Source organism: Porites lutea, chromosome 3 (genome assembly GCF_958299795.1).
Source record: "Porites lutea chromosome 3, jaPorLute2.1, whole genome shotgun sequence".
Lineage (NCBI taxonomy): Eukaryota > Metazoa > Cnidaria > Anthozoa > Scleractinia > Poritidae > Porites > Porites lutea.
This window is the reverse complement of record NC_133203.1, coordinates 38250301-38269784: the sequence shown is the minus strand read 5'-3', so window position 1 is coordinate 38269784 and position 19484 is coordinate 38250301. Positions and strand designations below refer to the sequence as shown.

Genomic DNA, 19484 nt, shown 5'->3' with positions numbered 1-19484 from the left:
TTACTGATACCTCGGGGTGTGTAAAAATAAATTCAAACTTTCCATCTTGACTTCAAGAATTTTCTCTTCAAATGCGCCATCGACCTCTTCACCACAAACACACAAACTTGTACAATTGACACCAGCTGATTTAAGTTTATTTATTTGGTCATCAATTAAGGCATTCAAAGGAGAAACAACAATGACAATTGACTTGTCCTTCGATGAAAGGTTCCTCGCACTAATTTTATCAAACAGTGATGGTAGCATTTGGTAGATCAACGACTTTCCATAGCCAGTCGGAAGAACAATTAAGCAATCCTGACCTTTAAAAACAATCGACTGTAGTGCTTCTTTTTGTCTAGGCTTCAGTATAAGATTTCCTTGGCCTCTACTTCGAAGAACATCTTCAAGAACACTGTCCAAATCCATGTTTCCCCTATGTTTCCCGAACAGTAAGCACGAACATGCGCAGTTATAGCAAGGCCCGTATATCGGGCCTCGCTTCTACTGAGCATGATCGAAATCGAACTTTACCAGATCTCCCTTTCCCTTGGCCGTGGGAGATCTGGGTACGAGATTAGCAGTGAGCAGGCTTTTATGCCGTTCAAACAATAAAAAATACGGCAACCAACCAGTATGCTTCGTCAAACGAGACAGCCAATGAGCGTCTTTCTAATTCCGGTCAACCAATCAAAACAACTATGACATCATAGTACCCCGGAATACATATGACATCATCTTCCGAAAATAACTAAAACCTGTCGAACCGGTTATACCAACCTGACCGCCACAAGATAAAAATAGAACATGACATCATTGATAAACCCGTCAAACTGGATATACTTAATGAGATTCCACCGCAAGTTAATGAGATTCCTGCGCATTTTATTCATGAGATCAAGACAAAAGGTTATGACGTCATTGGCGTTAATGTCTTCCTCCGCACTCTAATGAGAATCCTCCGCAAAAAAGAGGTTAATTTCATCCCTCCTATACTACTATGAGGCATATTTGAGTCACTTGCATGAACGTTGATACCCATCATCTGAACACTCAGATGAAAATCTTATGGGTTTTGATCTGAAATCAAACACGGTTTTGATCTCAAATCAAACACTTGCACTTTTATGAGCATTTTTCAATAATTAATACATCGTTAACAACAATTCCAAAAATGACCTGAATATTATTTGATATAATTAACCTTGACAGCGTCTGATACCACAAATTATTTTTTTCTAAGCTTGCAAGCGGGCGGAATCCTCCAAATCCTGAAATCTGATTGGTTCCGAGAGCGGACGGCTTTTTACGATCTTGCCCGCTAACCCGGAAGGAATCGTTGGCAGCTTCATTCACAAGTTTGTTTGTTGTTTGTGAACGAGCAAAACCGGTGATTTTTAACTATTTTTCTTTTTAAAACTTGCGCTATTATTAGCATTAGCTTGGGAAAAGTGAATTTTGTTATTCAGACAAAACATATGAAGGGAGAATCAAACAAGTCAGCCAGGAAAACCGCTAAAGTAAAGCAAAACAGGCGGCTCGTAATGTCGCTTCACTAGCTTTATAACCTACGCTGTAAGTACTGCAATCTTGCTCTTATGCACCTTTTATTCGACATTTTTCCTCTGTGTGTAGGTTTGTTTTCCAATTTTGCTCTCTGAATCTAGATTCTGCCGTTTTTCATTGAATTTTGCCTCGCTAGTTTTCTACTATCTTACGAGTCGACGTCAATCTGTTGTCTATGGCAGCGCACAGTCTGCACCTCAGCAGATGAAATCTGGCGTCCCACAAGGGTTCAAACTTGGTCCGATTTTGTTTTCGATTTACATCAATGACTTGCCCAACTGTTTACTTCAGTCAAAGATCCTACTTTATGCAGACGATGCTGTCCTTTTCTACGCTGACTCCAATATCGGAAACATAAGTACCGTTTTGAATAAAGATCTAAAACAGTTGCATTCCTGGACCCATCTTAATAAGCTGTGCATTCATCCTGTGAAGACCGAATACGTTCTTTTCGGCACTCAACAACGAATCGCTTCGGCTACCCTTTCAGATGGGCCATTTAGCTTATTCCTCGGGGATAAGCCGATAGATCAAGCACAACATTACAAATACCTTGGATTGCTAATAGATGCAAATCTTAATTTCAAACAACACGTGGATAAGCTATTGGTTAAGATTTCCAAGAGAATCGGTGTCCTCGGAAGAATTAGAAACAATCTAACTGTCGATGTAGCCAATAAAGTTTATCAGTCTTTTGTTCTGCCGGTTATGGATTATTGCGATGTTGCTTGGAGCAGCATTGGGAAAAAAGAACGTGATAAGTTAGATCGAGCACAAAGAACGGTAGCCAGGATTGTTTTGAAGACCAAAGATTCAGACGCCGAGAAGAATTTAAAGTGGCTTCCCTTGTCTATGAGGCGTGATATGCACACTATTAATTTGACTTTTAAATGCTTGAAGGGATCCCCTCCAATCTTTTTTAAAGATTATTTTACATATATATATACACCTGTTTTCAAAAAGGTTTTCATACAGAGAGATATATAGATAGATATATACTTTTGTTCTCTTGCACGTGCGCCCGTGTGTATTTTTCACTTGTTATTGTCCAACTTGTGAAAAACTCGATTCAACGATAAATTTTTTCGTCGTCGGGTTTTTTGTTCCAATTTGACATGTCGTTTTGAGTTTTTTTTTTTAGAAAAATAAATGCGCCCTGCGATACAAATTTGCAATGGCGAATTATATGGCTGATTTTGGTAATGAGGAAAACATCCCGCGAAGCAGCCGATCCGCGAGTTATACGGCGTCACCGAATTGGTAGCCCAAATGCCTTGGCATCTGTAGCAAGTGACAAAGCATTTTTATTGATAGAGTGTATTAAAAAATGCGCTGTCCAAGGGCGTGCTTAAGAGAAACTGTAGACTAACTTGAAAGCATTTGTGGCCGAGAGTTTATTCTGTCTTCAATGACACGTTGCCTTACAGGCCGTGATTTTACACGAAAAAAGGTGAGACATTAAGATACGTGACCAGCTCATCATGGTTATGATAAAGTCTGCTTCTATGAACCTCGTCATCGTCTTAGTCCGTTATAATCAACTGCTATAATATTGTTGCTCCTTCCCACATATCCAATATGGACATCCACCGTCACATCTTCCTTCTCAGCGGTTTCGAAAACACATTTTTTTCATGTCATCTGCGTTGTTTTAAAAATGAAAATCTTTGATGTTTTTCCCCTTATCCTGTAACGACAACAATTATATGATCTACGAGTGACCGAATTCCTCATTCTTTAATTTTCAAGAGAATGCAAATCAAGAGAATTGCAGACAGAGCTCGTGCATTATTTTTTTAACTGACAAATTGGAACAAAGAACCTGACGAAAAGAAAATTTATCGTTTAATTAAGTTTTTTCACAAGTTGGACAATAACAAGTGTAAATGCACACGGGCGCACGTGCAAGAAAACAAAAGTATATATCTATCTATATATCTCTCTATATGAAAACCTTTTTGAAAACGGGTGTGTATATATATATTTACTTTAATTTTTTTTCCAGGGCCCTCATTGATAGCAGCATTTTATGCTGAAGAGATAACCCTGGCTAAATAACATTTATTATTTATTATTTATTATTATTATTACTTTTCAGAAAAGGTTGTTTTCAACGATTGCATGAAGCTTTCAATGGTGAATAAACAACACGAACAACTTTTCCAGCAATCCGTTATCGCCGTTTTTATTTCTTTGTTTGTATACTTGTTTAGCTACCCACATCGCCTTCTTCTATTCGAATTCACTTCAAAACCCTAAGATTGGTATATGTAATTAGCTCTCTTTACAAAGCCTTTGAGTTTGCAGTTTTAATGCCGCTCGATTGAATTAATCTTAAAGTAAATATTCAGCCGAAGGAAATCTTTGATGTATTTTTTTTCCTGTGGCTTTTAAGGTCGTCTATTCTTTTAGCCTTGTTTGACACTCAGATTATGAATTGTCTACCAAGACACAAAAACCTTTCTTTATTCTAAAAGAGAGCTTAATTGTGATAATATAAATTACAAGTTAAAAATCATGTTGTAATGTTTTGTTTTGGTTTGCAATCGATCGCGCGCTTTGAATAACATCAACACGAACGCGCCCTTCTTCAACACACATAGGTTGGAGGCTGAAGTAAAAATTTCCTGAAACTTTTAAATCTCAGTAGGAAAAAAATAAAAATGTTATTCACCGGCCTAGGTCGGTCCGTATTGAGAGAAACTGTGCCCTCGGTCTGGGTACCGTCCTTGGCCTGCGGCCTCGGGCAGTACTCTAGATCTCGGGCACAGTTTCTCCTAATACGGACCTCCCAGCCGGTGAATAACATATATTTATCCCATAAACGGTCTTCCGTGGATATCTCTCCCCCGACTTCTTAGCCACCTCCATCACAGACTTGCTAAGCTAGTAACTCAAGGTTACTGCATCCATTTCTTCAAAGCCGGTAGAAAGCTGTGGGACCTTGTGTAAATCGTAGCCTTTAAATACCCCTCCTGGATCTAAAACGGGAGCTTTAATAACCGACTGAGAAATTTGCCATTCGCCAAAAATTGGTACCGCCCATTTGTTCTCAAATTTGGTTGACGAGGGAACAGCTTTTTCGACCATTAACTCGCGTTCTTCGTAAACCGTTTTCGGCTCCCTAAATCTTGCCTCTCCATCTTCACTCGAGGTCAGACACCATCTACACCACAGGCGGCCCAGACGTAGTGTGTGTCAATGTATTAATATTCACATGGACAAAATGGGATGAGTGGTCGAAACTCCCAGGTTAAAGTGGCATTTTGTTGAGTTTTGCAATCGTAGGTACTATCCACTAAAGAAGAATTTAAAGGCTGGCTACAAAACCAACGAACCATCTCCACACGCCCCGACGTGAAGCGCTATAAAGTTGAGAATAATCGACAAATCCGCTCCAAATTGCCATCGGCTAATCTGCAGGTAACGTGTGCTCCGGCTTCTTTCTCGCTGGCTCCACCAAAACCCATCGCAACGGCACGATAATCGCTTGCTAATCAACAAACACCGTTGACCTTTACGTTTGGTCATGACCGCAAACTGGCAGGATTGATACGCAAAGTTAATATTCAAGCTTCACGACCGCGTCCGCGCAAAAATGTAGCACCTGCTATGGGAGGGATGGTACTATTACTTCTAGCTCAGGGCTAGTATTTCAAAGAAAATTTGCCTCGAAATCCTAGTTTTTGGCAAGCAGACCATTTAGATGTTGTTCTCTCAGAATATTCCGACAAATCCCATAACTTCACAAATTTAATTTTTATCAGATGACGTCATCACTTTCAAACTCTATTACTGATCTATTAGTGCACCATTGGTTTTAAATATTAGTCTTAAGGTCTAAACACACATACGTAATTGACTCCTGTCTAAAGCAGCTCTAGATTGAATGTAAGTTTCTAACAAAAATCATTCTCGTTATTCCAGATGACTTTCTCGTGCTCTCTTTGTGTTATCCGCTATCCCCGTGTTATCCGTGATGATGCCGTGATAAAAATGTTAGTTCCCTCTCACACGAATAGCTGCTTAATGCGCTTGGAATAAATTTTAACTTGACGTACATTTTTTCATTATTCGACCGTTTACTTTGATCCTATCAGGACTATTTCCTACAAAAAAAAATACCACGTTGCATATAGACCAAGTCCGAAGGCGAATTTTGCTGCTTTTTTTCGATGCGTAGCAATGGAAGCTGTCAACTGCCTGCTGATTTTAAAAAAGACTTTTTCCTCCTTACCACTGGTAAAGTCTGGGAGGAGTGCAAGCTACTGTAGTTCTGATTGTAAAAATAGTCAAATGGACGGGATAAGATGAGAAGAGAATAACAAAAAATCTGTTTTACAAGGAGGAGGGTCAGTAAAATTTGAAAAACGTTTCCTCAATTTTCTCAAGCCCTCTCCTCCCCTCTTAAAGTAATGATTAATTTTATGTAAACGTACTCACCGGCCCGGACTATTTATCCGCTTTTAATAAGCGATTTTCAAGGGCCTTCATGCTGACAGCCGAGCCTAGATCACGCCACACCCTGCAGTTTCGATGTGCAGCCAACTTATGTGTAGTGTTGGAACGTTTGGAAATGGTAAATGACATTTACTGTATCTTATGGAGCATATCTGCCAAACGCAATCGATCTTGAAAACGCGGGGTTTCAACTTATTGAAAATCAAACAGCTACAGTTTGCTTATTTGGAAGGTTTTATTTTTTAGGCCTTTCAGCATCGATAAGGAGCCCTAAACAAATTCAGCTATCTTGGTTTCTTCGGTTTCTGACTGATTTCAGATTTGCCGATTGCCGGATGATCGGGATTTCGGCATTTCCAGTTTTCTTATTTCCGTGTTTCTGCATTTCCGGTTTATGTGTTAACCTGCATTCGACCTTGTAGGGCCGGTTGAATGGAAGGTTTATTCGAAGTCGCAGTACTTAAATCTCAATTTCCTGACCCAAAATGATACCTGTGCTTAATTGATGTTCTGATTCTCGAGCAAACTCTCACCTCTGGAAAGTTGTTTTACCGAGCTAATTAGCTCGAAACGTGACACAGTTGTTAGTTCGGGTATGATGTTGTTAGTTCAGTTTAGTATAAAAGTTTTAGTTTTGGTCCGTGTACATTAAATCAGTCGTTTAGTATCGGGAATGGCCGTACAGATTTTGTACGTTTATTTTTTCCTGTATTTTTTGCTCGTTTTCTTAGTCATTTGTTGTACTTTAAGTTGTCATTATTAGAAGATTTTCAGTTCACTCTATTAATTCTGTATTTTTGTTCTTTTCTTTTCCTGCAATTTTGTTCCTACTAGTGAATCGTGAAATAAAGGACGAATTCGAACCTGTACGTGAGTGTTTATTACATAGTCTTTTCCACGCCAATTCTTGTTGCTGCTGCAAAACTTGTAGAATTAGTCGAAATGTAGAGTCGCTCAATAGGAATGACAAATTACTCTTATTTGCTCTCAGACACTTTTAACTTCTAAACGGAACTGACTGTTAAGACATTGATGACAAAAAATTGAATATTTTGGACGTTTTAATAACTTCTTAACCACAGGTCCATACGACTCAAACTTTAAACAACAACTAAATCTCAATTTAAATGCATCAGTCAATTAAAATCCCGCCCTTCCGACCCCCGGGACAAACGGGAGTATTTAACGTTGACTCGGCGCTAAAACAACAACAACAACAACAACAACAACAACAACAACAATAACTCTATTTTCGCTCTTCAGTAGTTAAAAATCGGTTTTGACCTTGTTTAAAAATTCCCGCTATTTCCCCAGAGGTCGCAAGAATTTGACTCTGACTGATGAATAATAATCTACAGCCGTAATCCAGTAATAATGCATATGGACAGAAGTAAAATACTGTAGTTTACAAGAACGGAGTCTTTGCACGTGTCTTTCTGACAACATTCCACTTTGCAGGAACGAGCTTTTGATACTTTCAGATACTCAAGCAAAAGACTGTTAAGATATTGATGAAACACTAACTTCTTTAAAATAACGTTTATTTTATCTTTCTTTCTACAACTCAAACTCATAAACAGCGACTAAATCTCAGTATAAATGCATTATTAAGCCAATTAAAATCCCGGCAATGCGACATCCAGCACAAAAAGAGAAATTTAACATTGACACGGTGTTTAAAAGAAAAAAATATATTTTTGCCTCCCCCGGTCGTTAGAAACCGGCTTTGGCTGTGTCAAATCCCCTTTCCCCCAGAGGTCGCAGGAATTTAACTTTGACGGATGGATAATAATCTACAGCCATAAACCAATAAAAATGCATACGGCCAAAAGGTAAGCGCTGTAGTTGACAAGGTAGGCGCCATTGCACCCGTCTGTCTGACAGCAATCCACTTTGCAGGATGTGCCTTTTAAGGTCCACGTTTTACATCTTTCTTCTCTCGATTCACAGTCTGATGCCGATGAACAACTCAAAATAACCCCCTTGACGTCGTCTATTTTGGTTGAAACTCGCACACATCGATCATAATCTGAAATGAAATCAATCAAGGCCAATGTCAAAATGCGTGAAGAGTTGAATAGACCCTTCAACGTTTTTTGTTTTTGTTTCTTGTTTTTGGTTTTTAATTTAAACTTTTCTATTTCATTTTATTCTATATTTTTATAAAGAGCAGTAAGTGAATATCGATCAACAACTTACCAAGTTTAAAGGTGATACGTCCAAAGAGAGCGAAGATATTGATCCAAAAAGTCGAGACGTTTGTATGGTGGGGGCAAGTTCGCCTTCCCCGCCCCTCACCATACAAACGTCGTAACAATTCCGCGACTTTAGAGAGCTCCATCTTCGTTTGTTTTCAACAAATCACTTTCAAATTTGGCAACTTTACTTTTCAGCTGTGTTGACGGTTTTTCGCTGACTGTTCCTTGTAAAAAATCTATTTAAAAGAAGTGACATACATGAACTGCTCTTTTTTAAAAATACTGTTTCCGTTTAATTGTTGACGTACATAAATCGGATTCTTGAGGTCCATCACTATATAGCTCATTTAGTAATACTGAAATGCAAAGCTTTCTTAACACATGTATATCAGTATATTATCAGCTGTATTATCTTTTTTAAAAATTCTACAATCAGGGACAAAAGTAGTTGACACACTTGCTAAAACGGCGCATTTATCAACAAATTCATTCATTTATCATTCCATTCTGTTTAAGCGCCGTAACCCCCCCTCCCCCCCCCCCCCCCTTGAATCAATGTTGTTTGTAGTAAAGAGCTGAGGGTCCAAAATACAACATTAATTTTTGGGGAAGGGGTGGGAAAACAAAGGGGGAGGGGAAAGGTATGTCCACTATGCAAAAAGGGGCCATTTATGGAAGTGTCTCAACATATTTGTCCCTCATTGTATTTTGCAAAGTTATAATCATTCTCGATGATCACCTACTTATGAGCTACTAGTCCTCAAGCATTGAAACTGGATGAAATAATAGGCGAAAAGTATGTTTCGGTTAGGTTCAAAAAAACCTCAAGGCTGCCTTAATTACCTGAACCACATGTAGGAAGAAAAATGTCTTTCTTGCCGTCCATTCTCTCTTTTGTGCAATCACTCTGTCCTCCTTCACAGAAATAGCACTGGATAGAATATGCTGTAGTAGAAATTAATACGTTCTAATACATTTGAAAAAATTGAAAATTTGCTAAATCAAAGACTGGCTATACTGTAAAGACTGTAAATATAGGATGATAGAAAGATTTAAAATCGTGTTTACTGTTTACAGCAAACGTCAAATTCAGGTTGATAGTTTTTCAGATTAAAGAATATTCAGATTAAAAAATAGTCCAAAGCGGGGTTGTTGGCGGGAAAGCGTATGGCCACCCGCGTCTTGTGACGCAGACACAACTATTAAAAGAGTCAATAAAGACGAAATCGGAAAGCGGAAAATGTTTTTGTATCCGTGTACTTTAAGTATTAAAGGGACAGTGTCAAGATTGTGTGCACTCGCGAGCGTCATCTGTTTTTTCTTTTTCTTCAAAAGACAATAGAACTGTCATATTTACTCGACAAGATTCCCTTCCGGACCGCACCGCCGACGGAAATTTATTGTTTTCATTCTCAAGTAATATTTTCGACTTTCGAAGAAGTTTTTCGTCGTATTTAAAATTTGGCTCGCGGCACGAAGACTCATCGCGATTTTGTCGCTAGCAGGGCCGCCTCGCGACCCAAAAATCTCGTTCCGCTCGCTTTAAAAACAGCTTTTCTAATGTAAAACTCGGGTCAGAGGTCAATTGTTCCAAGTCCAGTGATATTTGCCTGATTTGATCGCGTTCTAGCCTCAAACGTTTGAAAGATGTAAATCTCAACGCGACGAGTTATCGCAAGGGTTAGTCAAAAATTATAATACGATTTCATTGCAATAGTTTTTCTAAACGTGTAGCGCCTGTTTCTTCGATTTTGCCGGTCGTGGGGAGATTCATTTAAAAGTTTACTAACGCTTCGTTGCAAAACATTCTGCTTCACGAAGCTTAATTGCACAAGATCTACTCAGAAACATCCATGTCTCAATGGTGTCCTTCTTACAGTCTCTATTGTTGCTGTTTCATTTCTGCGTATTCCTTTCACAATTAACTGAGCTTGTATGGAAGCTGGCAGAAGAAATATTAAAGCCTTCAATCGGCACCAAAGCGATTCCCATCTTTTGGTCCTCCGGCCAACGGCAATAAAAGTAACGCCAAAAAATCCCGATTTCGCCCAAATTGAAACTCAGTGGGAACAATATATCATTGATCTGTAATCTGAGAAGTTTTAGTGTAATATAAAACTCGGCCCAGCCCGATGCAAACGGATTTTTGCAAGGTTCTCTTACTCTTCTCGCATCTTTTGATTTCGCTACATCCTGTCCAAAAATCAAAGTTTGGTGGATGCGCCATAACGGGATACTGTTCCTTTAAGCTTAGATTAACTGTCATGTCCTCAAATTTGGAATATAGAGAAAGAGAAAGACAGAGATGTTCAGACAGATACTGTTCCTTTAAGCTTAGATTAACTGTCATGTCCTCAAATTTGGAATATAGAGAAAGAGAAAGACAGAGATAAAAAGCCGAAAGTAGGGCGACAGGCCAGCGAAGCTCAACGAGAAAAGGAGCTAGAGCGGGAGAGAAAAACAAAAGGAGACACTTTCTGTTGGAGGAACAATATGAAATTTTGTAGCGGCGGGATGCTAGCGGCCACCAGGGTGAAAATGAGCGACAGTGAAAACAGAGTGAACAGGAACACGTCCGACATTCCCTCCATAAAACGTGTAACTAGCAAGTTTCTGGGAGTTTCACGTAACAGTCGTGCAAAACAGCGGCAAAGAAATGTAAAAAAAGTGTGCTACACGTGCAAAGTTGCATTTTTGCTAATTAGACCTATTGTTGTTGTTGTTGTTGTTTGTTTGTTTGTTTGTTTGTTTGTTTGTTTTTTACCGTTCTCGTTGCCTTCGCCGCTTAGCGTTATACGATTTTATATTTTGTTTGAGCAAACTATAAAAATGATTGAGAGCTTCGCTTTTAGCCCTGGCTAAAACTATATATATATTGAATGAAGCTGAGTATAATGTGCTTTGGGGTCGAGAATGAGCTGGACATTGTTCTCGGAAATTATGCCTTGCGCGCGCAACCTACAGGACGGTAAGTCTTGGTTGCGCTGAATGAGAATAGATAAATGGTAGGTTCAATGTACAATAGCAAGTTACGTTTTGTTGAAAACGCAAATATTTGACGAACAATTTAACTCCAGAAGAGTTCACCAACATTTAAATAAAAGAACAAGTTGGTATCGCGTTACGTTTTCGCCGCCTGCATGCATGGGTCAGCAGGGCAGAGCGGCTAACACCGTGAAGTGAACATGCTCTAGTCAAGCAGATTGTTTGTATGTGTAATTAAATGGTGACGAGTGAAATTAGGGAATAATTTCACACGCGTCTTGTCCAAAGGCTCGGGAAATTATTAGGACAAAACGCAAGTGAAATTATTCCCTAATTTCACGAGTATACCATTTAATTACCTATCAATATTTTCAAATGTATTAAAACTCGCAGATTAGTCAGATAAAAAATTGTCGAATGACGGGATGTTCAAAAAAGGCATAAAACTACAGTGGAAGTTCTCTTAACGGACACTCAGCTCGTAAGCGCACAGCTGTAGCTACTTACAGCGGCCACCTTCACAAAACCCCGTTTAAACTCCCAATTTATAACTCCCGTTCAGACTCTGCATTTTTACATTCCTGTAAGCAGGGAATTCCTGTAGGAGGCCGCGTACACTTTCAGGGTTTACGATTTTAAAAGCTTTGTATTAGGCAAACACCTGAAATGAATTCGCATTCGTCTTGAATCTTGTATTTTAATATAACAACTTCATATCACTGTTCGTCGCAATTAAGATTGTTTATTAATATTTATCTATTAATTTTTTTTACATACACTTCACGTCCGGTTTGTTCAAAACACTTCTTCAATTTTATACTTGTAACCGAATTACAACACTGTCAAAACAACATTACAGCCAAACACTAAAAAACAGATTTTTTTTGCATCTCCAGTGTTTCTTTGAAGTTGGGCAAGCTCCTGTAAGCGGCCATTCAAACCCTTACATCTCTAGTGGCCACTTATGAGATTCATTCTCGTAAGAGGCCGGCTCCAGTTAAGGTGGATTTCCACTGTCAAGTAATTTTTCAGCGCGTACACATGTTAATCTTACGCGTGTATTTAAAATAGAGATATTGAATGGAAAGTCAAACGTATACGTAAAAGTTGAACCTCGCTCAACTTTTACGTCTACGCGTGGTCTTTCATACATTACCTCTTTCTCAGGGGTAGAAACGGAATCATGAATCATGAATCATAGTTACAAAACATGTAAGAATCATGAATCTTTGTTTTAAAAACTTGAGAATCATGAATCTTTGTACTTCGGCTCGGGAATCATGAATAACGAGACTCTGAGAAAAGCCCAACTAAATACACGTATGAATTAATTGCGTTCGATCCAGGGAATGCAGGATATGGCGTTTCCGAGAATCCAATTTTCAAAAAATTTTCCGCGGGGGGAACATGCTGCCGGACTCCCTATATAATTCGTGCATTCGGGACTGAGAGTCCGTTTGTTTCTCCAATAACCGTGTGCTTAGTGTTCAGTTACACAAAAACTCCATGCCAAGACAAAACGAATGATGATACCAAGTCTGAATGAAGCAGAAGTTTGAACACCAAGGAATACAAAACGAGACTAAGTTGCCCCTGAGAAAATCATTAAGTCAAAAGGTGATGATCAGAAGTCTTCGTGAATCACGAATCTGAATTCTTGTAAGAATCATGAATCATTGAGGCAAAAACGACAGGAATCATGAATATCAAGATTCAAATGATTCCGCTTCTACCCCCAACTCTATTTCATTTACGCATGTAAAAAATTACCCGACGGTGGAAATCAACTCTTACGGACACCTTTTACGCGCCCCAAGGGTGCTTGCTTACGAGGGCTTCCACTGAAAGTTGAGGGTGTCATGATAGCTTTGACGGTTGATGTTTCGAGCTTTTGACGGTTGACGGTTATTAAGTAGAAATTTAGTCCAAGAGTTTAAGTAAATATTTATTCCTGTATATTGTACAATATAAAATATCAACTTTTGTGTCTTGGAGATTGTCTTCAGGGCCTTTCGCTTTTAAAATTTCGAAATATTTTCATTTATAAGCAAAGTTGTAAGTCTTGTAATGTCTAGAAAGTGTTGAGTTTTCCAGTTTAGAGATTCTTCAGAAGCCAGAGGTTCGTGTAGATCAGTTGGAAAAAGTGAAATTTCAGAAACATTAAGACTTTTTGACTGTTAATATTAGTCTGCAAGTTTATTGGCTGACGATTTACCCCACTGAGACCCTCCTGTAGAAACACAATAAAAATCAAACGACTTGGAGAATTAAGACGTGGTCACTTGGTACAAATTGACGTTTGTCTTTTGCACACAGCCAAGGTGACAACCTACAATCAGTTGTCTGCTGGCAGATAATTAAGGAATCTGTAGGCTGCCCTCATTTCCAAAAGTAACCAATGACAAGAGTCCATAACTCGGGGCGAGTAACTTTCATGCGCTCGTGTGCTCGCTTCGGGTTATGGGCTCCTGCCAATGACAAGACAGATAGTGAGTAAAATGTATAATAACAAGTTCAGTTTTAAGGAGAACGTAAAAAAATGACAATTAAGAATGTTTCTTCCTCTTTCTGAACTTGCATATGATTCTAAGAAATTCAACTCTAGGAGAGTTCACCTACCACACCTATAATACACTTAAAGGCACAATCGTGCTGAAATTTTAAGAACGCAAAGTCACGTTTTCGATTTTTTCACTGTTGTGGTATCTTAAACTTTCCCAATCTCTTTCAAAGCGTCGGCTATACAGGACAGCTAACAGGTAAAGTGGATGTACTCGAGTCGAGAGGATTCATTGCAGATGTTTAAAGCGTTACAGCAACACATTTATCCAGTTTATTTTCACAAAACGGGATGATCAAGGCTTAATAACTTAATAACAAGTTTTAATTGAGTCTAAATCAAAGAAAGACTATCGTCAACGCGTGGGTACGTTGTTTAGAAAATAATCAATTAGATATCACCTCTGGTTTTCCCACAGTAAATTTTAGGAAATGATAGAAATTCAGATGATAAATATACTATCCTTGTTCCGGAAACACAATACTTTTCTTGCTGTTTATTGCACTTTATTAACAGTTATTTAGGTATATATTTAAAAACAAAAAAACAAAAAAAACATTAAAACAAATAAGCAAACAGAACAAAACAAAAAGACAAAAAAAGGAAGAAGAGAAAAAGGAGGTCGTTAGAAGAAGTTGAACCCGGTACCTTCGAGCTGACCCGACCTCACATAGCCACTACGCCATTGAGGATGATCACATGATTCGGTGAAAAGTCTCAAATTTAATGCATTTTCCATGGAACTTCCGCCGGCAAACGATCGAGCCATACTTCACCGATTGAAAAAACGACTCGAAGCAATCGGATGAAATTAAGGCTAATTGAAACCAGGCTACTGACAGTAAAAAACAATGTCAACACATTTCATGGCAATGAAAGAACATATGCGATACAAAGCCGACACAACTCCTTCGCGAAGAAGGACGCAAAACATAAGCTTCTGTTTTGTTATCTCGATTTCCGCTGTTATTTTAAAGCTAATGCTCAAAATCACATCCATTTCCCCCCGTGATCTTGGGAAGTCCTTATAAAGAAGAAGTTATTTACCATACATTCATTCATACACATAAACTACTACATTACTACAAGGTAGGAGCTCAAGCCAGCGTCGAAGTTGAAGGAGTCGAAGAGCAAATGCTCATCTTCTCGTCAAGTTTAACGCCTGCACGAGTCAAAGGCTCTTGAATCGTACTAATCTGAAAGATTCCTTCGTGTCTTAAACTTGGTGAGACCTCTATCCTCTAACCGTGCTGAAGCGCACGATGCACGCTCTCAGCGAGGAATTTGATGCCACCGAACTTCGGCGAGCGCGTGCTTCTTTGGAAATGATAGATCTTCGCGATCTCGAGTTCGGACCCGATTAATTACGAAGTATGTATGTATGTATGTATGTATGTACGTACGTACGTACGTACGTACGTACGTACGTATGTATGTATGTATGTATGTATGTATGTATGTATGTATGTATGTATGTATGTATGTATGTATGTATGTAAATCTTTATTTAAACACGGAAAATTATCAGTTAAGCTTAAGTTAAAAACTAAAACTAATTACAACTGCTTTACATGATTGCCGTGTGGGATTCCGATATATCAGTTACCTTCTTGATATTTCGCTTAAAATGCTCAACGGATGTAGCATTTTTTAAGTTTTTGGGCAAGTTATTCCATAACATGGCCCGCTGTAAGAGAAGCTTCGTTTCAAATAATTGGCGCTTGGTTTGGACAGGGTCAGCCTTCCCTCAGAGTTTCTTAAGTTGTAAGCAGAGTGACGCTGAGGGAAAAGACTTTGTAGATATTCTGGAGCAAGGTCATTCATGGTTTTATACATCATTAAGGCTTTTTGTTTCTTTCGTCGAAGAGATAGCCTCTCCCAGCTGAGGGTGGAGAGAAGGTGGTTTGAGCTCGCATCAAAGGGTGATTTAGTAATAACTCTGGCTGCACGATTCTGTAATTTTTGGAGCTTATCACCCAAGTAACCACTCAAACAGTCCCAGACGGGGCTGCAGTAATCAAAATGAGGCATAATTAAAGCGTTATAAATTTGAATTGCAGTTTCTTTGGATATAAAGGGCCGCACACGTTTTAGGGCGCCTATAGCTGAAGAGACTTTCTTGCAAATCTCTTCAACGTGTTTACCCCAAGAGAGTTGAGCATCTATGGTAAGACCCAAGGATTTGGTATTATCGACTCTCTTGATAATTTGGTCATCAATTCTGATTTCTAAATCGTCACATTGGCAGATAGTCTTTGTCTTGATCCAATAATCATTAGCTCTACTACGAGTCTACTACGAGTGAGCGAGTGACTCATTTGCATATCCCTGTCCCTGCATATAACTCGTGGTACGCTCGCGCGTACCCACGAGTTAAAAACAGCATTAGAACAGAGTTATATGCTTCTTATAAGAGAATATGGCCAATAAGATGAATAAGGTTTCAAACTTTCTTATTAACGTAACCAAGAACATAATTTCTTCGTTTTTTTGTTGACATTCTTTTTTCTTTCACGATAAATATAGTAGATCACTCTCACATAAGCAAAAATCATAACAAATTTAACGATCTTCACATTATGAGTAACAAACATTTTGAGGGCGAAAATAAAAAAGAAAGAAAAGACCTGGCAATTCAGAGGGCACGCGCAAGTCACGTATTGAAAACAACTCCCAACGCCTAATCTGATCATGATGGCAAAAGGTCAATGTTCGATTTGGGTGCAATTTTACGGAAAATCAATTACGTGCTTAAAAGAAGGAGGAATACGACAACTTTGCTATATTGTCATTCCTTTTGTTATTAAATGCGAAGCAAATGAGCATAGGCTGCTTTGCTGATGAATATTACTGAGTGTATTTGTTTTTAGGCTCATTCGGATGCACCCTCAAAAGCGCCAAAGCTGAAAATATGAATACGGAATTCAATACAACAATGCCACGATGCCACGACTGTCAATATATTGCTAGACTTTGCAATATGCGGTTACCTTTCTTAGCCTTGAATCTTTCGTTTGTGCCTTGTTTTAAACCCGAGGAGAGCAGACTTGGGACTAACAAGAAGTTGATTTGAAACACTGTTTCTTTACAGTTCGCCCTCTGAGCAGGAACTGAGCAGCCACGTTTCAAAGGGCATCAAAGCTTCACATATACAAAAGGCATTATTGACATTACTATCGCTTTTTTAAACTTTTAAAACTTCAATTAAAACTAACCTGTTTGAAAGACTGCGAAGACACCAAAAGCGAACAAAAACATTGACTTCATGTTGATTTTGCTTATCACAACTGAACACGAAGCACCGTACCTAGTGATTAACAAGCAACCGGACGCAAACAGCTCGATCAATGTACCTGAGATAGCATCACGTAGGCTTAAGCGGTCAGTATAAAATAAGGACTGCGGACTGCGGACTGGGTATAAAGTACGGACTAGGTATAAAACGCGGACTAGAAACTACGGACTGGGTGAAAAACACGGACAAGGTATAAAACGCGGACTGCGGACTGCGGACTGGGTATAAAATACGGACTACGGACTACTTTGGTAAAAACCGTGCAAATTGGTTCTAACTTCTAAGTAAGGAAAAATAAGATCAAAAGATTGGTAAATAGCAAAACAAATGAGTTAAAGTTGTAGATACTCCTATAAATTATTGGTGAAGGTGTCCCGCCTGGTTCTCTGAATCATGAGCCGGATCAAAATGTTATTTTCTTCACCCATTTTTAGACCTTGTCTTGGTCTCTAACAATCATGAAAGGGGTCAGGATCAGGGGTGGTACTCCCTTCTATAATGGAAGGGTAGGGGGTTTGGGCCTTTTTGGTCTGAAAACACTTTGCCCATTTTGGTCTGGAATCGGGTATGGTTTTCGAGGGAACTACGGGAGCGTACATGAATGGACGTATTTATCGTTGCAATTCCAAATGAGTAAGAACGAAATAGAAATGTGCGAATTCGAAATGCATTTGGAGAATTTTTTTGTTTCCACTCTAACTTGGTATAGGGTAGGCCTTTCCCGATTGCGCTGAGCACCTTTTGGGCACTTTTTTGAGTTTGGAGCACTATTTTGCATTTTGAGGACCCTTACGCACTTTTTCGCACTTTGGGCAACATTTGAGCAATATTTCACATTTCGAGCAAATTTCGAGCAACATATGTCTTCTAAAACATTTTAAAGCAAAAACTGTGTGTCGCTTGCAACGAGAATCGTGTTCCAGGTCATAAATTTGAATAACTAATGATGTTGTCAAGAATAAAAGACCGTTGTCATGGAAAGGCCCGTGGACTTATCCTCACTGAGCGTGAGAACAGAAGTTTCTGATTGGCTGATGTATCATGCATGGGTCATCTCAAATTTCTAAATCATCTGATGTTAGTACTGCTGAATTAATTTACAATTCGTAACCGGCTTTAGTTTTTTAAAAATATTATTGTTCTATATTCTATCAACCTTTCGTAACTACCTGTCGAATAACACTACGCAAAATAGATTGTTAATTACTTCAGTAAAAATTGACACATTTACGAAAAGCTTAGAGGTAACTGTTCACAACTTTTAGCCCTTTTTTGAGATTTTGAGCACTTTTTGAGTACATTTTAGCCATTTTTGCCAGCACTTTTTTCGGATTTTACGAGCGCAATCGGGAAAGGCCTAGTAGAGGGTCTCAATGGGGTTAAGCGTGTGGCGTGAAACGTCCAAAAAATTAACCGTGTGTCGTGAATTATTTTTGTCCAGATAACCGTGTTGTTTGTAGCTTTTCCTAAGCTCTGAACAATTATTTGATGTATGTGGTCTATTTGGTATTTTTAGTTTGTTTTTCAGACAGAAAAAACATTTATTCGATATATAGACAAGTCACCACAGGTATCCCAAAGAACACGAAATAACAATGCACATTGTGTATGACGTCATTTTTGAAGATAAGCACATGGCTGGTGGATTTTAGAGTCTGTCTGATCGTCCCGGTCGAAAGTCTTGACGATGAGTGTGATTAATGCCATTGTAAGTGTCTTTAGTCAAGGGCAAAAAAAGCCAATCGAAAGATATAAGTCCAGAATTCTGTTAAGCGACGAGCACAAGGAGTCGTTAAATGCTTTCGAAAAGCATCTTTCTGATTTTTTGGGCCTCAAGGATATAATGCGAACCTTGGGTCTGGGCCAATACACATTGAAGCTGTACCGTATAAGCAAGTGCGATGGAAAAGTTGAGAACTTTGACATATCTACCCTGCCGCAATACAAACTTGAGGATGTGTAAGATATTGTGACCTCGAGGGGAACGTTAAACTTAAACCTAGCTCATTACGCTCGCGTGCGGACCTGGAGCAAGCACTTCTCAGATACAATTTGTCAACAAATGGAACTGTTCCGATGTTACGTGAGCGCCTCTCTGTGCATTTGCGAAAGTTAGAATCGAAACTGAGAAAGAACGTGGTACACATTGTCAACGTGCAACTGTCAAAACCCTCGGCCCTGTGTATGGCTAGCGATGATGTGCTATTGGTAGCCGATGATGGGCTACGAGTCATACATCAAGTTTCGCTCGAAAGAGATGGTGTAACAATCAGGGGTAAGTCAATGAGAACACTTTCAAATTACCCTACACATATCGAAAGTGTGGAATCCATAACAATCTTGGAATCAAACGTATACTTTGCAGGATCAAAGAACGACAAATGTCAAGGAGGTCTATATTCTGTTAGCATGAAAACTACCCTGATGGAATGTGCTA

General features: G+C 38.9%; 2 protein-coding genes across 2 annotated transcripts; both read right to left on the bottom strand.

Annotated features, from left to right (window-relative positions):
• On the bottom strand, positions 1-411 carry LOC140932261 (ATP-dependent DNA helicase RecQ-like). Its single transcript, XM_073381884.1, has one exon. The coding sequence runs from the start codon at positions 409-411 to the stop codon at positions 1-3; it is 411 nt and encodes a 136-aa protein (XP_073237985.1).
• A 6686-nt stretch (positions 412-7097) lies between these two features.
• LOC140929713 (uncharacterized) lies at positions 7098-17105 on the bottom strand. The gene is made up of 3 exons (XM_073379433.1): positions 16968-17105; positions 9051-9152; positions 7098-8038 (listed from the first exon to the last, which is right to left on the bottom strand). Exons 1-3 carry the CDS (start codon positions 17017-17019, stop codon positions 7803-7805), a joined length of 390 nt encoding a protein of 129 aa, XP_073235534.1. The 5' UTR covers positions 17020-17105; the 3' UTR covers positions 7098-7802.
• Positions 17106-19484: the final 2379 nt, after the last annotated feature.

Excerpts from the sequence above, each read along its gene's own strand:
- LOC140932261 (XM_073381884.1), bottom strand. The coding sequence starts at position 411 with ATGGATTTGGACAGTGTTCTTGAAGATGTTCTTCGAAGTAGAGGCCAA.
- LOC140929713 (XM_073379433.1), bottom strand. The coding sequence starts at position 17,019 with ATGAAGTCAATGTTTTTGTTCGCTTTTGGTGTCTTCGCAGTCTTTCAA. Across the intron at positions 9,153-16,967 it reads CTTCGCAGTCTTTCAAACAG|CATATTCTATCCAGTGCTAT; the intron begins GTTAGTTTTAAT and ends TTTCTACTACAG. Across the intron at positions 8,039-9,050 it reads TCTTCCTACATGTGGTTCAG|ATTATGATCGATGTGTGCGA; the intron begins GTAATTAAGGCA and ends ATTTCATTTCAG.